At 32.1% G+C, this 17,223-nt stretch overlaps 1 protein-coding gene across 1 annotated transcript; it reads left to right on the forward strand.

The window, feature by feature from the left end:
* The first annotated feature begins 4,708 nt into the window (after window positions 1–4,708).
* LOC145600424 (mediator of RNA polymerase II transcription subunit 25-like) lies at window positions 4,709–16,048 on the forward strand. The gene is made up of 11 exons (XM_081656324.1): window positions 4,709–4,985; window positions 5,991–6,176; window positions 6,302–6,367; window positions 9,831–10,014; window positions 11,630–11,964; window positions 12,403–12,456; window positions 12,564–12,589; window positions 14,194–14,262; window positions 14,380–14,464; window positions 15,220–15,305; window positions 15,850–16,048. The coding sequence occupies exons 2-11, from the start codon at window positions 5,991–5,993 to the stop codon at window positions 16,046–16,048; spliced, it is 1,290 nt and encodes a 429-aa protein (XP_081512450.1). The 5' UTR covers window positions 4,709–4,985.
* Window positions 16,049–17,223: the final 1,175 nt, after the last annotated feature.

Below are 17,223 nucleotides of genomic sequence, written 5' to 3' on the forward strand. Positions count from 1 at the left end.
TTGAAGTTCATATAATTTTGGGAGAAAGGTCAGGGATATTATTGAAATTACTCATAGATCACCTACTTCAAATTATGAACAAGCTGCTATGTGAATCTTCATGATTTGTGAATATAACATGCGTTAAAATATGTAGCTATCTAAAGTTATTGAAGAATAGACCTCCCAAGTATCAACACATGTTAGTGTTCGCATTGGTTGAAAGAGAGAGAGTTAATCACTTTATAAGGCTAAGGGGTTACTCCTCCTATCGCCATATAGTTTTGGGATGAAACCTCTTTTGAACTTGTGAAGTGGACTCTCTCTCTTGATTTATGGGTGCGGCCCAGACCCCATATTTAACATGGTATCAGAGTTAGGCCCACAATACAGGACCTTAAATGACTAAAGTTCACTGGGCCAAGAGTAGGTCCGTGTAAGGGAGAGTGAAGAAGCACTCTAGCCCAAAAAAATCACATGAGATAAAATTAAAAGGGACCTTACATGTGAGGGAAAGTGTTGAAGAGTAGACCTCCCAAGTATCACCACATGTAAGTATCCCACATTGGTTGAAAAAGAGAGAGTTAATCACTTTATAAGGCTAAGGAGCTACTCATCCTATCCCCATATGGTTTTGGGATGGAACCTCCTTTGGACTTGTGAATGAAGTGGACTATCTCTTTTTGGTTTGCGGGTGCGACCCAGTCCTGTATTGAACAAAAGTTTATAGAGCTATATAACATAAGTGTCATCACCCAACTATGTAGGACTCTAACAGCTCAAGTGGTTAGAGCTTCCTTCTCGAATCCAGGATATCTTAGAATCGATTTACATCACCCGGCCCGCTCTTGTGGCTCTTTAAAAAAAAATGGTTAAAATAGTAGTGAACAAGTGTGCACACATGTTTGCACAGAGAAGTAGTAATAAAGGAATGTTATGAATGTAGAAATGCATAACAAGGAGTGCATAACAAGGAGCATTCATGTAATATCATATATATATACGAGAGTGGTATCATTGGATATCAAATAATACCACTGAACATACGGTCATACTACATATGCATACTAGTTTAAGCCCAATGCCATGCACAATTATTTTAAAGCTATTTTAATTAGTTAAAATAACATATAACAACACAATTCTCTTCATTTTTGAAGTGCATCATATCACTTTGACGGCCACATATGCCAATACACAACTTTGAGGCCTCTGACCATTAAAATCTTTAAATTCATAAGTAAATAACATAGAAATTATTATTATGACCCATTAACATGTACATAAAAATAATCACATTTTTATGTTATTTTGAAATATTAGAAACAAAATTTTGACAAGTCAAAATCACAATTGAAGTAGCACTTGCTCAATAAAAAAAAATGATATTGCTAATATTACGTGTGTGTGTATATAATATAATATAATATAATATAATATAAGATTATAAGATACTTAAACTTGTTCCATAAGTCATAGCAAAGGAGATTCTTTTTTTTGAAAAAAAAAACTATCTTAACCATTATTTTTTTCCAAAAAAATATTATTGTAAACTGAAAATTAATACAAAGTATATTTTAGTTTACAAAAACATTACCCATAGCTAAATATATAAGGATTTTATAATAAAAAAGATATTATATGATAATATTAATATTTCCTTAGAAATTAAATTGAGGGCCTTAAAAGTTACAATTTTATTTATAAATATAAAAGTACAAAAAAATAAATGAAAATTTAAGGACACACCAGAAGATGACACATGTCAATTCTAGCGAATATTTTAATATATAGTTATTGATAGTGATATTATATATGCATTTAGTTGTACTAAATTATGTATAAATAGTACCACTGAAGATTCAACGGTACTCTATAAACTTATAGTGGAACAATCAACATGTGGTCCACCATCACGTGAGTCGTGAGACAATCTGACCTAAAAAAAGGTGGGGTCCACCTACAAATGTCTCTATTCCTATCTCTCTCATCTTTTCTCTCTCTATCTTGTGTTTTTAGAATAATTTAGTCATTGTTATGTATTTGTAAATGCATATTATTCCTACCTTTAAAATGCCTCTGTTTGCACATGCACTTTTACGTTGTTATTATGTATGCTACACTTAATGTAGTGTACTTTGAGAAATATATGGAGCTTGGTTATGTTTAATTATTGACCTTGAATGTAACTTACTTGAACTTAATTATTGAACCTACATTAACAAAGAGAAAAATTTTCAATTATAGAAAATAAATGATAACTTAATTAGGGTCCAATTATTGGGTAATCTGTGAGAATTTTGATTTAATGTATGCAAAATTAATTTGATCAGAGATTGAATAAAGAAATACTAGTTAAATGATTTATTTATTAGAATATATAGTAATGAAAGAAAGAAAGATGTACTCGTATTAGAATTTTCAAAGCAAAGGATAGTAGTTTTGTAGCTATGAATGTGGATTTCTAATGTTCAAACCTTTTACTCAACTAGGGTTTCCAAAGCGCGCGATATAGCTAGTCTTTTAGAAGAATTATTATCGATGTTCTTTATGTCCTATGCCAGTTTGTGTAATTTATCAAAACTATTTGCATATAGGCGATAAATGTGGTGGATGTTGTGTAGTTGTATAATTTCTAAACTTTAGTTGAGCTACTTTAAAATAACGCCCACATAAAGCAACAACCTTTCGTTATCCAGTGACTAATGTTGTCATGTAATTAAACCATAACCTTCAACTTTATTATTCCATCCTCCATTTATTTCTAATTGATTAATGGGTCTTAAGAAATATTACAAAATTACACATGGGGTAAGAAAGTAAACAAATATTTTGAGGGTTATAATGGTCCGTGCACTATTCATAGAACAATCTCCTACTTTTTATAAGGTAGGGATATATTGTCAAATATGAGCAATAGTTGTGAGATTTTTGTTATCTGTTATTTAAAGTTTTTGTTCATTTATAATATTTAATACCAAAAATTTTCTCCTTTATGATAAACAAGAAAATTTACAAATGACTAGCTCTTATATATAAAATATTTAGTAAAAATAATCAAAATACGCACAATACATATATTTTTTATTTTAAAAAAAAATAGTTAGAAACTTAAATGTTGTACATTAATTCTCCAGAGAGAGAGAGAGAGAGAGAGAGAGAGAGAGAGAGAGAGAGAGAGAGAGAGAGAGAGAGATGTGAGAATTTTTAAAATGTTGTTTGCCTAATTACAATAAAGGATTGCGGTTAAAAAAAAAAAAGAAGGTATTACGTACTTTATAACTTGTCTTCGCACTTTAATAGGTCCTATGAGAAGCGGGTGGACGAGACATATGGACAATTTTTTGGATAACTTGAAATCTATGCAATTTGTTGGTGGAAGTTTGGATGATGCTGCTACTACTGATGGTCTTGCTGATGCTTTAATGGTACTTTTTGTTTTTAAATGAATTCATGTTTTTTTTAAATCATCTACTTATACTACTATCAAACTTATATTTTTGTAGTTTATAAGAACTAGTTTCTTGTTTGTAAATTTGTTTTTGAGGTATGACCCCATAATCCGGCCATATATATAATTTACAACATACAACCTCTACAAATATATAACATACTAAATCAATTAAATAAATCCTTCATATAAACTTCGTTCATCGAGCAGATCTTGCACTGTGGAAAATCTTTCGCTTACATCATTGGATTATAACCTTTTTGAAGAGACAATATAACGATTTATTGTAGTTGTGAAGATGATTTTTAACTGTATTTGAGAATTTGATAAATTTTGAAATCCCGCATAATTCTTTGCCAATGAAACAATTTAACGACAATCCACCAAAGCAAAAAAGTACATCGTTTATCAAAAGAGCAGAAGAAAAATCTTGTAATTGAAGAAGTAAATAATCTAAACCCAATATTTTGAGGAAGAGTTATTATAAACCTAAAAACTAACAAAGAGAAAAGCATGCAAGAAACAAAGATTTGGGTTTCCATTACAAAAAACTAATGAAAGACCCTATAAAATTTAATAATGGAGGCTAGGGTTTTAGAGGGGGTAAAGAGGAGAGAGGGGGTTAGGGTTTTTTATAATTCCCATGGTGGATTTCAACTTCCTATGTTAACCAAACAACACTTTTAAAACTTATTTAGGCACACCAGAAATTGCCCAGAGAGCCACAAGGGCGGAAATAAAAATCGATCCCAAGATATCCTAAAATTGGAAGGGAAGCTTTAACTACTTGAGATATCCCTCACTCTCAGTTTTATACCTATATTTACCTTATTAAAAGTTGAACCAAACGCTTATGAATAGTGTTATGCCAACTTTATCCCTTAAAATGTCTATTACATAAATACCCCTATTTATGTATGCGAATTACATGTATGACATTTTTTCCTTTTCCTTACCTATTTTTACCACATGTGTGGCGTATTTTTTTCTTGTTTTTTTTTTTTTTTTTTTTTGCCTTTCTTCCTTACCTTATATAAAATTTGAGATAATTATTATTAATAGTGTTTAAATCATTATACTCATTAAATTTTTTTATCCATTTCCCTCATTTGTGTTATTTTACGCTTTTAGTGAGCTCTTAAAAATAATGTGCAGATATACATACCTTAAATTTTTTTCTTCTATTTTTTCCTCATTAATGTTGCCAATTTAGCAAGACACAAAACCAAACTAAAAGAGATATTTAAATGTAGCTAATTATGCGCACACATCGCACGCGTTAGCCACTCTAATACTATTGTAGTTTTATTTTGGTGAAAATAGTTCTAATAATAAAAAAAAAAAAAAAAACAATTAAGGCATCTCCTTTGATGCGCACGCTGTATTCCATGGCTTCTATCTTCAACCTTGTGCTATGCTTTTCATCTTCCCATACCATGTCCCAGAAGATTTGCCCTACAAAATCATGGGAAAAAGGAATATACTTTGTTTTAACTATTACGTTATTCTTCAACAATGGCTTTCAACACCCATATTTTGAGGGTTTATAACCGAGGTAAAATCTGAATTTTCTGATTGAAAACTGCTGGTTTCTGCAATTCATATTATGTTCTTTTGTGGGTTCTTTTTATATTCAACATACAACACAATTCCTAAATTTCTTTGATTTTTATACATCTTCTCACAATTGAGGAAAGTATATGATAACTTGTAAAAAAATGACTGAGAAATTTGATGTTATATTGCTTATTAACTGTCTAAAATATTGGAATTATCCTTTGATTGAAGTTTATTTTGTGTTTACATTAAGAATTCCCTTGATGGTGTAGCAATTTTTATCTTCATGGAGCTCTAATTATACCTTTTGGTTTAGAGGGGATATGGGGGTGGACAAAGAGCAAAGGCTAATTGATTCACAACAGGTTTCGAACCCGGGTTTTGTGTTCAACCTTAATTATCAGATTAACTTGTTGATTTGTACCAGCTTTAGTTGTTGTGCCCTAGGGTTCATTTCTTGTATAATAGAATAACACTATATGCTCCTTAGAAATTTTCATAATTTTTGGTCATTGGGTAGTTAAATTGAATAGATTGTATTTGGATGGTAATATTTCTTGTAACCTTGTAAGACTTTGAACTAAATTTCCGTTCGTAGATCAACTTATAGTTTGAGTTTTATATTGGTGGCCTTGTTGGGGGAGGGAGCAAGTTTTGATAAATTTACCTTTATATCTTCGTGTATTGTATAGTGAAACACTAGGTTGATCTATTCAATAATGTAATTGTATTTTGGACTTTTAAGTAAAGTTACTCTGGCATTATAACGCTGTAAGGAGGCACTCTTTGATTTTTCATCTTTTTTCATCATTTGTTATTGTGACACCTACAATTACACTATTGCTACTAAAAGTGTCTGGATCTTGTAACCTTTGGCTTTGGTTTCTTGGAGTTGTAATTTGTTCATTGTTGAGATAGTTCATATTTCACCTTTCTAAGGCAGAGGAAATCAAAAGTGAGTTACGTCACTTATGTGTATATTATCTTTTAATTTATTTCACAGATGTTTGCTGTACCACCAAATGGATTCATGACCGAGGAGAACTTGGTTGGAAAAAGACACTGTATTCTTGTTGCTGGTTCAAATCCCTTTCCATTACCAGTACCAGTTCATAGACCAAATTTTGATAACTGTGGGGATCCTTCACCTTGTCATGATGCTGAGACGGTTGCTGGGTGGTTTGGAAAAGTATGAAGTTGCTTTGCTTGTTTTTCATCTTTTATTAACATAGGAGATTAGGAAATTAGAAATGAAAAGAAATCATTCTTATGATCTCCCATTTGCACCTGCCTAACTTTCTGTTTCATGTGCAGTGTTCTGTTTCTCTCTCTGTCATTTGTCCACGGAAGTTACCTAAAATAAGGGCACTCTATGAAGCGGTATGTTGGTCATTGCTTTGCAACTTTTGTTATATAGCTCTTGTTTAGTTTGGTCTGGCAACTGATTGCACACTTTACATGATTATCAGGACCTTTCATTGTTTATGAATTTCTGTGAACTTTGAGGTTGGGCTAGTATGTGGAAGTTCAGGGTTATGACTTTATACTTGGTGGATAATTTTAATGTTAGAATGTAGGCTTTTGGAATTAGGTCAGTTTGTTTTGACTTAATGTTACTTATTTGACTTATTTTAGACAAAGTTAAGATAACTTTAGACAAGATTAGTATAAGATATATCAGGCAGTAAGTTAGAATAAGTTAGAGCTTAATACAAAATAACTTCTGCTACACTAAGAGAGCCTTAGTTATCCTATAGAAACTAGAAATCTTGATGTGTTTGGAGTTGGATATGAACATCAGGTTAGTTTGTGAATGTACAAACAATTTGGTACCATAATAACATCTAGACCTTAAGTAATTAGTAAGCTTCCATTGTCTTCTTTGATCTCCTTCTAGGCTGGTTTTTTGTTATAAAAGCTAGAATCATATCATGGAAAGGTCAACCAGGCAAGTCTAACATAGTGAGGACCAAATCCAGTTGAGAAATTTAAGGGAAATTCTCTTTGATAACCAATTAACTTTTTATGATTGTCTTTTGTCAATAGAATAAGTTTTAAAATATCATAGATAACCCTGTTTTTTATTTTTTTTTAAATTTTTTTTTTTAAAATTCTTAACCATGCATGGCATTAATGATAAATATAATGATAAACAGGTTAAACATCTAACGATGGCTAGCTAAAATAAATACTTCCTTTGTTCCAAATTAGTTGACACGTTTTTTTTTTTTTTTACTTTTGACACTATTCACAAATTCTACTTTGACTAGCTTTTGTGATTTATAGATAAGTATAGATAGTTTTGTAAGGTCTTATTAGATTCCCCTCAATGTGTATTTGCAATTTTTTTTTATTTTTTTTATTTTATTTTTATAATTTTTACTTATTGATAATTAGAGATATTTACAATTGAAATTATGCATTAGCAAACGTGATTTAAGAAACATGTGAACTAATTTGGAATGAGGTTGGAGTTTTCGGAGAAAAAAGTGCAAAGGTTGGATTTTTCTTTTCCATTTTTCCTAAGCAAAATTGTTATTATTATTATTTTTTATTATTTTTTTTTATAATTTTTTTAGTATTAGAATATAACATAATGGTTTAAAATAAGATAATGATAAAAATTAAAAGTGAAAAATTCAACACAACTTTGAAAGTTAAAAAATAAATTTAAATGTACATTCATTAATTCATTTTCATCATCTATAGGGGAAATGTTTTTGAAATATATTAAGTGCCACATTTTATAATTCGTAATCTATTCGTTAGGTTAAAGTAAATAGGTTAGAAGGTGAAATTGAACAAATTTGATTCATTATTTTTACATTTGAGAAAAGAAGACTTCTATTTAAAGTATGACTGTTGGTTAGGTATATAACATTGCGACCGTGTTGTTATCAAAATCCTTATTAGTTACAAGTAAATTACTACATTTTACAAACCTCTACCATAAGAACCGGCTTAACAACTACTCCCTCTACTCTTTATTATTCTTTATGTGTTCGGTTTTGGTGTTCCCCTTTATTCTTTACATTTTTTTTTATAGTATGCATAATATTCTAATTATATGTCCTTCAAATAAAATGTGTCCATTCCTTTTTTTTTTTTTAAATTTTTTTTCTATTCATTAAATATATTTTTTTGAATCTCTCAAGGGTTCTATTTGATTAAAGTAATCATAAAAGTGGATATATCATTTGTATCAATCAATAAGTCAATTAATCAATCAAAGTCTTAATCCCATAAGCGGGTTGGCTACATGAAGCAAAAGTGATTATACCGTATAGTCATCCACAAAAATCTTCCTCTTCCATCTCTTACGATCAAATACTTCATTTTTATGAAAATCCAGATGCTTCATATCCTTCCTAACTCCTTTCAAACCTCTTTTAATCTCTCCATAATCCCACTCTTCCACTCTTCGTACTGGTTTATTGGGTCTCCGTCTTACATGCATGAACCGACAGAGACGATTTCTCCATAGTTTGTCTGCAATGCCTGTGACACCCACTTTCTTACGTTTCTTATGACTAACTTCAACTCTGATTCTATCTCTTAGAGTGTACCTGCACATCCATTTTAACATGCTCATTTCTGTAACCTCCATCTTAATAATGTGCTCCTTAGAAACCCAACATTCTGTACCATAGAGCAACAATAAATTTATGGCAGTCTTATAGAATTTCTCCTTAACACTCTCGTGGATGCTCTCCATTTAATCCACCGTCTTGATCAATGTCATCATTCTTATGGATGATTGACCCAAGATTTTTAAAACACTCACTCATGGTCAAATCCTTTATGTCCAAACAAAAATAATCCCCACTTTTATTATTTGTGAATTAACATGCATGATACCAAATGTAAAGATTAAGAAGGAACAAGGGAGTAGTATAAAGTTATAAACTAAGAAAGGGAAACAATTAAACCTGATAAGAATTCATTACTTGTGAGATTTTGGTTTTTACAGCTAAACTAACATTGGAACGCCAAACCATTTTTTCCATAATTTTGAAACTTTTAGCTGCTTTAATGGGAAGAAATTGTTGGTAGATATCAAGTAGATGATTGATAAATGCTATAATTGATAACTGTTATAAGAATTTAATCTTTTTATTGTATAAGCTTGGTGACATGATAGTTATATTTGTATTTATGTCCTGGCCTAGGGAAAATTTGGTATTGTTGTTGCTGTTTGTACAATGTAGAAATGATTCATAATGCTGTTATTTGGATAGATTATTGAAAGTAAGGAGGAAGTGGTTGGTAAAACAATTTACTCAATAGATGTCAGAGGAAAATTAGAAATGGGTTGTTAGGTACCCCTTTCATCCATTAAACTTGCCATCTCTCTTAGGCATATAGTTTTAGGAGAGTAGTGGGGATGAATAAACAAAAATGGAGGAAACTCAAAACGACATTATGTTAAGCAGAACCAACCCAAGGGAGGACGGAGGGAGTAAAAAGGAAAGGAAGGTTGTTTAAGAAAATTTGAAAAAGGTGAGTGGTGTAAGAAAAAGGTAAATAAAGTAAGAGAGTGGAAAAGAAGAGAGTGTAGTTATTTTAAGGTATGTGGGGGTAATATAATAAAGGAAGTTTGTCAACACTGAATAGAAATTGAGTAGAGAAAAGGAGGAAAAAAAAAAGAAAAAAAAAGGGGAAAAAAAAAACCTTATCCCTAAACAAAATGTCGAAAAGTGAATAGAACAAAAAATAGAGGCACTGCGTAGTATTTTTATTCTCCTACAAAAATGGGATTGTGAACTTTGTAACAATGCAACTATAATATTTGCTTGGAGTAACTGTTTTGATGATATTAAAGTGGTCCAAATTGTTAATTTAGGGAAAACGCAACTCTAATTCAGAAGACCCACCTGTTCAGCATCAGCATCCTAATTATCTTGTTCTGATATCGGAGGATTTCAAAGAGGCTCAAGATGCTTTAAATTCGACAATGTTGTTAGTGAAACAGGAACCATTGTCAATGTCACATTCTCAGGCAGGGGCATATACTACTAATCCAACAGGTTGTTACTAACTTACTTTTAATTTCAGTTTGATGCATTTGTTGGTTATCTTGTATATCTATTAATTTAGAACTATATTTTGTGACTCTTGATGCTGTGTTCTTTACTTCAATTTAATCTACTCAATTGGCAGATGTGTTTCTAACCTTTGTTATGATTCAATTGATTTTCTCCTCTCATGTGGGCGATGTGGCATTGCTATTATTTCTTAAATTTAATTTTGGGCATTTTTTTTGGTTATATCATTAATGATCAGTCAGTTTAGCCGATGGTGACAATTTGGATAAATTTTGCACACGTCAAACCTTGATCTATCATTCTCATTTGGAAATAAGAGCACAAATGTGATGCTTTAATATTCAAGAGATTGGCATCAATATCTCAAGTAATCTTCCGATTTTTCCTCAAACTGTACCAAACACAAAAATATTTGTGAAAATAGGGTAGTTAGAAAGTGGAGTACTCAATACTCATAGTTTCGTTCACATAGAAAGTTAACTGCCGTGGGTTTTTATTTTTTAACTTATAGTTTTAGGGAAGATAATTAGATAACTGATATTATTTTATAACAAACGGTGGAAGATTGCATGGGATGGACGTGTATGACTTATCCTTATTTCAGAAGTTTACAACGGATAGTGTTTTTTTTTTTTTTTTTTTTTGTTTGTTTGTTTGTTTGTATAATTAATATTTAAATCAGTAATCAACTTTTTAAAAAAATTGTTAAAAAAAAAAATTCATTACCTTAGGGTATTTTAGTCTATTGGAAGAAGGGTAAAAAAGGCAATTTAAACTGTATCACTCAAAACCCCTTTTCCCCTTATATTATTTTTTAAAAAATAATAATAATAATTATTATTTTTTATTTTTTTTACTCAGCCTAGTTCTCTCTTTTCTTCCTTGATGAGTATAGCTATAGTCTATTTGTTCTTGCTAGGTATCGTGTTGCTATCAAGTAATCAAGGTGAGTTTATTTGGTTTTGCTTTTTTTAATTTATTCCAATTGAAGTGGTTTCTTACACTCTTGATAAATAATGGATCCTTGATCTTTTTTTTAATTTGGCATGTGATTCAATTGTATAGTGGAGACTACATAATATCTAAAATCTACTCCTTTACTCCATGTTTGGGTAAGAGGTTGGGGAAAGGAAGGGGAGAGAGAGTTGTTGTAAGCTGTAAGCCTGTAACAGATGCATGATTGATTAACGAAAGTCAATAAGAACACACAGATTGATGTGCTTATGTCCATGGGCAGGCAAGAGGATGTTTTATTTTAAGTAAGTTACAGATTATAGGCTAGGTTAAAACTTAGTTTATACAGTACTCCTAAAATAGAAAGGGGATAGGCCTAAACCGAAAATTGTAGCCAATAAAGGGAAAACAGATTCAAAGGCATATTCCAACAAGAGGGAAGGATCCATTTCCCTCCCCTCTTTAATCAACACTATCACTCCAAAATTGGAGAGATTTCAGGGAAATATGGAGCTCCACCTTCCCCTTCCCTTTCTTCCCCCCCGCCCTTTTTTTTTTCCCTGTCTTCCTGTCCAATTAAAGTGTATTTGTGTGGTTAGTGAATATCTTTTAAATTGATGAACTATCTTCTTCTTTCCAACAGGGACTTCAAATGTCAAGGATACTGAAGTGAGTTCAAGTTTAGCAACTGAAATTGAAACCAATGTCTCCTCTATTGACCTTCTTCAACCTTCAAGCAATCTTCAAGGAAATACTAATATTGAAATGGGACAGATGAACTCTAACATGAATCCAGTAAACGCTCAACATGAAGGCAGTTTGGGTATGAATTTGGCTACAACAATGAACCATAGTTCAACAGATGTAGCATTTAGCTCTGAATCCTCCGTGCTGGGAATGCCTGCACCTAGCATTCCTACTATTCAGGGATTTCCTGGTTATTCGATGGATAATTCCAAATATAAAATGGCATGGGAGGTTTGTGGCATCTAACTTTGCTGTGAAGTTGAACTTATGTGCTCAAAATTATTTTGCATGCTTTGGTAGTTGGTACCATTGATGAGCATTTATCTGGTAATAATATAGAATGTATGCTATAAAGCTGTTTCTTGTCTTCTTTCTTTTTTACCCTTGCAGTCTGATTTGGGTTTAAAAGCTTATATTAATTGGCTCGTGTATTTTGACATTTACTTGTTAGATAACTTTATGGCCATCTTAAATGCGAAAGCTTCTTGTCCTTGAAAAAAAAAAAATAATTCAATTTTAATTCATCACTATGTGCACACTATTTTTAGTATTTCTCATTTGTAGAAGTGATTTCTTACTCTATTTCTGTGTCATTGTAATCCTTTATTGCTAAAAAAAAAGTACAATGGAAGTGTATATACTGCATATTAACAGGTGCCATTACTGCAGGGAAATTTGTTCTGTTTAAGATTTGGGAATCCTGTCTTTATTACTAGATTGAAGGTATGTTTTAATGCATCAACAAAGAACCCTTATTTATATAATGTAGAAAGGTGTTATTTCCTGGTGACACTCATTTTAAAAGTTCATACCCACATTTTCTTTGGCAGGCGTACATTAATTCGGGTGTTGCAGCGTAAGTAAAAATTTCATTTGTATTCTTTCACATCAGCAAATTATTTTATTCTTTTTGAATGATTACTTTTTAATGCCTATAAAAAATAGTTGTGACAACAGAGCAGCAGTATTTCATAAATTTGAATGTGCATACCTTATAGCTGAGATGGAATTTTACTGGGATTGCAGCAGATGAATTATAATTTGTAATATTGGTGAGAGATTGTACAGCCTTTTTCCCCTCCCAACATATTCTGAGATCATACTTAGGCGTACCTATCTCCATCCCATATTAGGTACATGGTATGCCACCTAAATGCCATCTCCATGCTACATAGGTCTAAAGTGGCTTGGCACAGACCTTAAGGTTAGCTTGCTTTAGTCATAATGTCACAGACTCACGGATCTCACTTAACAAGGATTATACTACCTCCGGTCCAAATTATTCGCAACTTTGAGGTATTATTCGTGAGGTATAAAATATTCCAAAGTTGCGAGTAATATGGACCGGAGGTAGTATTAGGCCAAACTTAAAAGGTGTATTACCTATTTATTGCCTAAAGGGAGTTGGACTAGCTCACTGATCAGATCGGTAAGGGATCAATTAAGTTGGGTATCTTGGCTACTTGGTGTAGGGTGATTCTATGCCTGCATTTTAATGTTTTGCTTGCAGAAATATAATTGCAGCACCTTTGCTTTTTGATAAGGTCTTGCAGGCGGAAGCCCCAGTTATGGGAGAAGGCAGAAGCCCTATGGAAAGATTTTCCCTAACAAAGTACTGGACAATTGACTTGGGATAAGTAAAAGCCATCTTCCTTAGGAAGAACTAACTTGTTTGGAATTTTTGTGGTTTTCAGTTTATTGGTTTTTTGGTTTTCAAACTCATATGATATAAGTCATATAATGAAACAAAAATTAGTCAAACTTATTAAATCATGATAATTTTGAAAATTGACAATAGAAAAGTGGAAACACCTTTTTCTTGTTTCCTGTTTTTGGCTTTTTGTTTTTTTTTAAAAAAAAAACAGAAAACTGAAAACAGAAAACGATGCCAAACAAACCCTAATACTGTTTATAGCCAACAGGTTACAATACATAACCAAAAGTTACAACCACACTAGAAAAATTCAGAAACACAAAAAATGGCAAAGCTATAACTATATCAGAATGGAAATTCTCTCAGACAGCATAGTAGTAGTCGAATACATATAAACTTATGCAGTCTCATACTTCTGTCTCGGGCCTGTACAAATAGGAAATATGACAATTCAAAATGTCTCATATGATGAGAGTGGCTTCATATTGTTGTGTGGGTTTGCTACTGATAAGCTAGTGGTGGGATTTAACCATTGAGACCAGCTGTTATGCTCTAGAGTCTAGCCTCTAGCTTGCAAAGAGAGAACTTTTGCCTGAGAGTTAAGTCTCTTTGAAGCCTAGAAACTTCTATCAATTTTTGTGATCTATCATTTGTTCTTCTTTTTTTTTTTTCGAGAAACATATTGTTTTGTTGCTGCTGCTCCTTGAGAGCTGTACTGTGATGACTTATTATACAGAATCCATCCTATCTTAAAGAGTTTTGATGTATCATGATAGTGAATGTTGTTTTTTTTTCTTGCTTTTCAGGGCTGTTGTTGGTTGGCCGGACTCCATAACAATTACTCGGTTGATTACACAGGCTCGCGTAAATCATGAGTAATGCCTTTACAAATTACTTATAAACACTTTTCAAGCACAGTCTCACTTGTTCCTTCTTTTTCTTAAATATCTGTCTGGTAATTTTTGCTTAATGTAGTTTCTTCTCAATTCTAGGTACAGTGTTGGGAAAGCAGTTCTTCTGGTTTTCAATGTGATGGATCCACATGATTTTATCAGGATGATGCTTGCTAAAAAGCTTGTAAGTTATTCAAGACTATGGTGTCTTTATCTTTGTAGTAACTTGCATTATGAGTATGTGCTTAAGTTAATTTCTTTGAATCTACACTCAGAATACTACGCATTTTATTGTTGGTAACTGACAAAAAAATTCATTAATGAACTATAGGTGTGTTTGGTATTACCTTTTTAGAGTAGCTTTTTGTGTTTGGCTAAACTAAAATAACACTAATCTATAAATACCAGTGTTGCCTAAAGTTATGGCGTTGTCTACTCTCTTCGTCTATAGCAAGTAAAGTTATGGTGTTGTAGTTTATAATTATTTTTAATAACTACTTGCAACTCTTACTTCGTAGTTTACAATAGGGCCACTTTAATGTAAGACCTTGTTCAATTCACCTTAAAGAATAAGTTTCTGTATGACTAAATTTTAATTGGAAAAATAAATCTTAATAAGTATGAACTAGTTAATCAATAATCTCAAGCAATAATTAATACAAGTGAAAGCAAATCAGTTCTAATCATGAAAAAGCAGTTAGTGTTCAATATTAATTTTTAAAATGTGAATTTTTATTCCCTCCATCCCATGAACACTTCCCATTTTCACTGTCTTGTACTTTGAACATTTCCTTTTTTGGTATGAGCCGTATGACCCTATTTGTTGTGATTTAGATTAACTGATTAAGCCAACTAATCTTTGGCACTAAGCAACGATCAGCAATGTTGTGAATTTTCTGGCTTCTATTGTATGCTTCTCATTGTTTCTCACCTGTTCAGTCTGCAGTTATCACCCTTTCAACTCAGATACTTGTACTAACCGTTTCTGAGCAACCAACACACATCATTGGAATGCTTTTCCCCTGGTATGTTTTCTGAGATCTTATATTACAAATGATCCTCAAAACTACTTGTATTTCCTCCACTTTTATATCTTCCTCTTTCCAGTAACAACAAAAACCAAATTATGTAAGGTTTTTTTTTTTGTTTTTTTGTTTTTTTTTTTTTTTGGGGAGGGGGGGGGGGGGGGGTTAGAATGGGAAATTTGGCGATATTGTAAGTATACCCTTTTGATAGGGTAAGGGAGGTAAAAGTGGGATTTTGTCTTTGCCATAAAATGAACAATGCAAAAATAGGAAGATCAATATACAACTCATGTATACGGAAATTAGGAAGATTAAAAAAAAGAAGTGATTTTCACCCTCCTTAATCTGTAGATTTCTGTTGTCCACCTCACAATGTTAAACTATTTTAAGTACAAATTATATGGACTTGAAAAAATTCAATATGTGTAGCCTTTGTAATAACATCTTGATTTGGACGTAGTATTTTTTTTTTTTTTTTTTTTTTTGACGGGGAAGTAGTATTTTGGTGGAACTTAAACTTACAATTATTTTTCTTTAAATTCAGGGTGTTGATACCTCAAGTCCGTCGCCAGCTGCAACAAGAGCAGAGCTTGGAGCAGCATCAGCTGCTGCTGCTGCTCCTCAACGTCAGCGGGGCTAGCAGTCTTAGATTAGCTACTACACCCAAAAGTTTGAATAATGAACTCATTATATTCATTGAGAATAATATTACCTATATTATTATTCTGAAAGTTGAACTTTAAATTTAAAGACTGTTTTTCTCTTCTCTCACTTGATATAGATTTACATGATTTCATAATGTGAGGAATAGTGAGAGTGAGGGATAGCTCAAGTGGTTTGAGCTTCCCTCCCGATTTCAGGAGATCTTGGGATCAATTCTCACCCCCGCCCTTGTGGCTCTCTAAATACCAAAAAATAATGTGAGGAATAAATGCTAGAATAGGAATGTAATTTAGGGACGGAGGGAGTATCAATTATAGACATTGGATTTTGACATTTTGTAGTCGTATTTGATGTGAACATTTAGGTTTCAAAATTTTTTTTACGGTACTACCAAGAAATGTAGTACGGTGGCAATGAATTCTATACTGAAATCATGGTGTTGGGTCACACCATGATTTCATTTGGGTATCGAATTACTTCGGGGTGGCAATGAATTCTATACCAAAATCTGAAAATCATGGCACACCAAAAATGAATTTTATACACCAAAAAGTAACTGTGTTTTTCGACATATGGGTCTACACCTTTAGGCCCTGTTCTTTTGAGCTTATGGGCAGAGCAAAGCTTGTGTTAGTACAGTAGATTGAGTCAGCAAAGCAGAGTATAACAGATTTTAGCAAAGCAGAGCACAACTCTAAATAACAGGATCTTATTCTCACAATCATTTACCACCTCATTAACCCTACCATTTTTCTCTTTCATCACTTTTTTCCAACCAAAAATTAATAAATTACATTACACTGTGGGGCAAAATTTAAGAGACGGAGTGAGTAATAATTTTAATCTTGAATATGATTACTTGATTATATATCACTCCTACATGTGACTTAGAGGGGCTCTATAATCATCAAGTTTTGGTGCTACTTTTGCTTATCATTGGTTGAAGTCTTAATTTTGAGTAAGTGTACTTTTTTTATTGCTTCACTTGATAATTACCCGCACGCGTTTATACAATCAACGGGGGACACTTCCAATGATAGATTTTTTGACTGACGATTAGCGACACTAATCCAACTTTTACTTGGTAGACTAATCACTAATCAGCTTCTAAATCACTAATTATTGCTTACCCTACTTACCTAACATTCTACTAAATTTTAAGCAGAAATTTCTTTAAAATTTTAATGCTGTTGATAGGTAGGTACTAGGTACCCTTTGGATTAATTTGATATACTTTAATCTACCAAACTTGTAA

Source organism: Chenopodium album, chromosome 21 (genome assembly GCF_948465745.1).
Source record: "Chenopodium album chromosome 21, dcCheAlbu1.1, whole genome shotgun sequence".
In the NCBI taxonomy this organism is placed as follows: Eukaryota; Viridiplantae; Streptophyta; class Magnoliopsida; order Caryophyllales; family Amaranthaceae; genus Chenopodium; species Chenopodium album.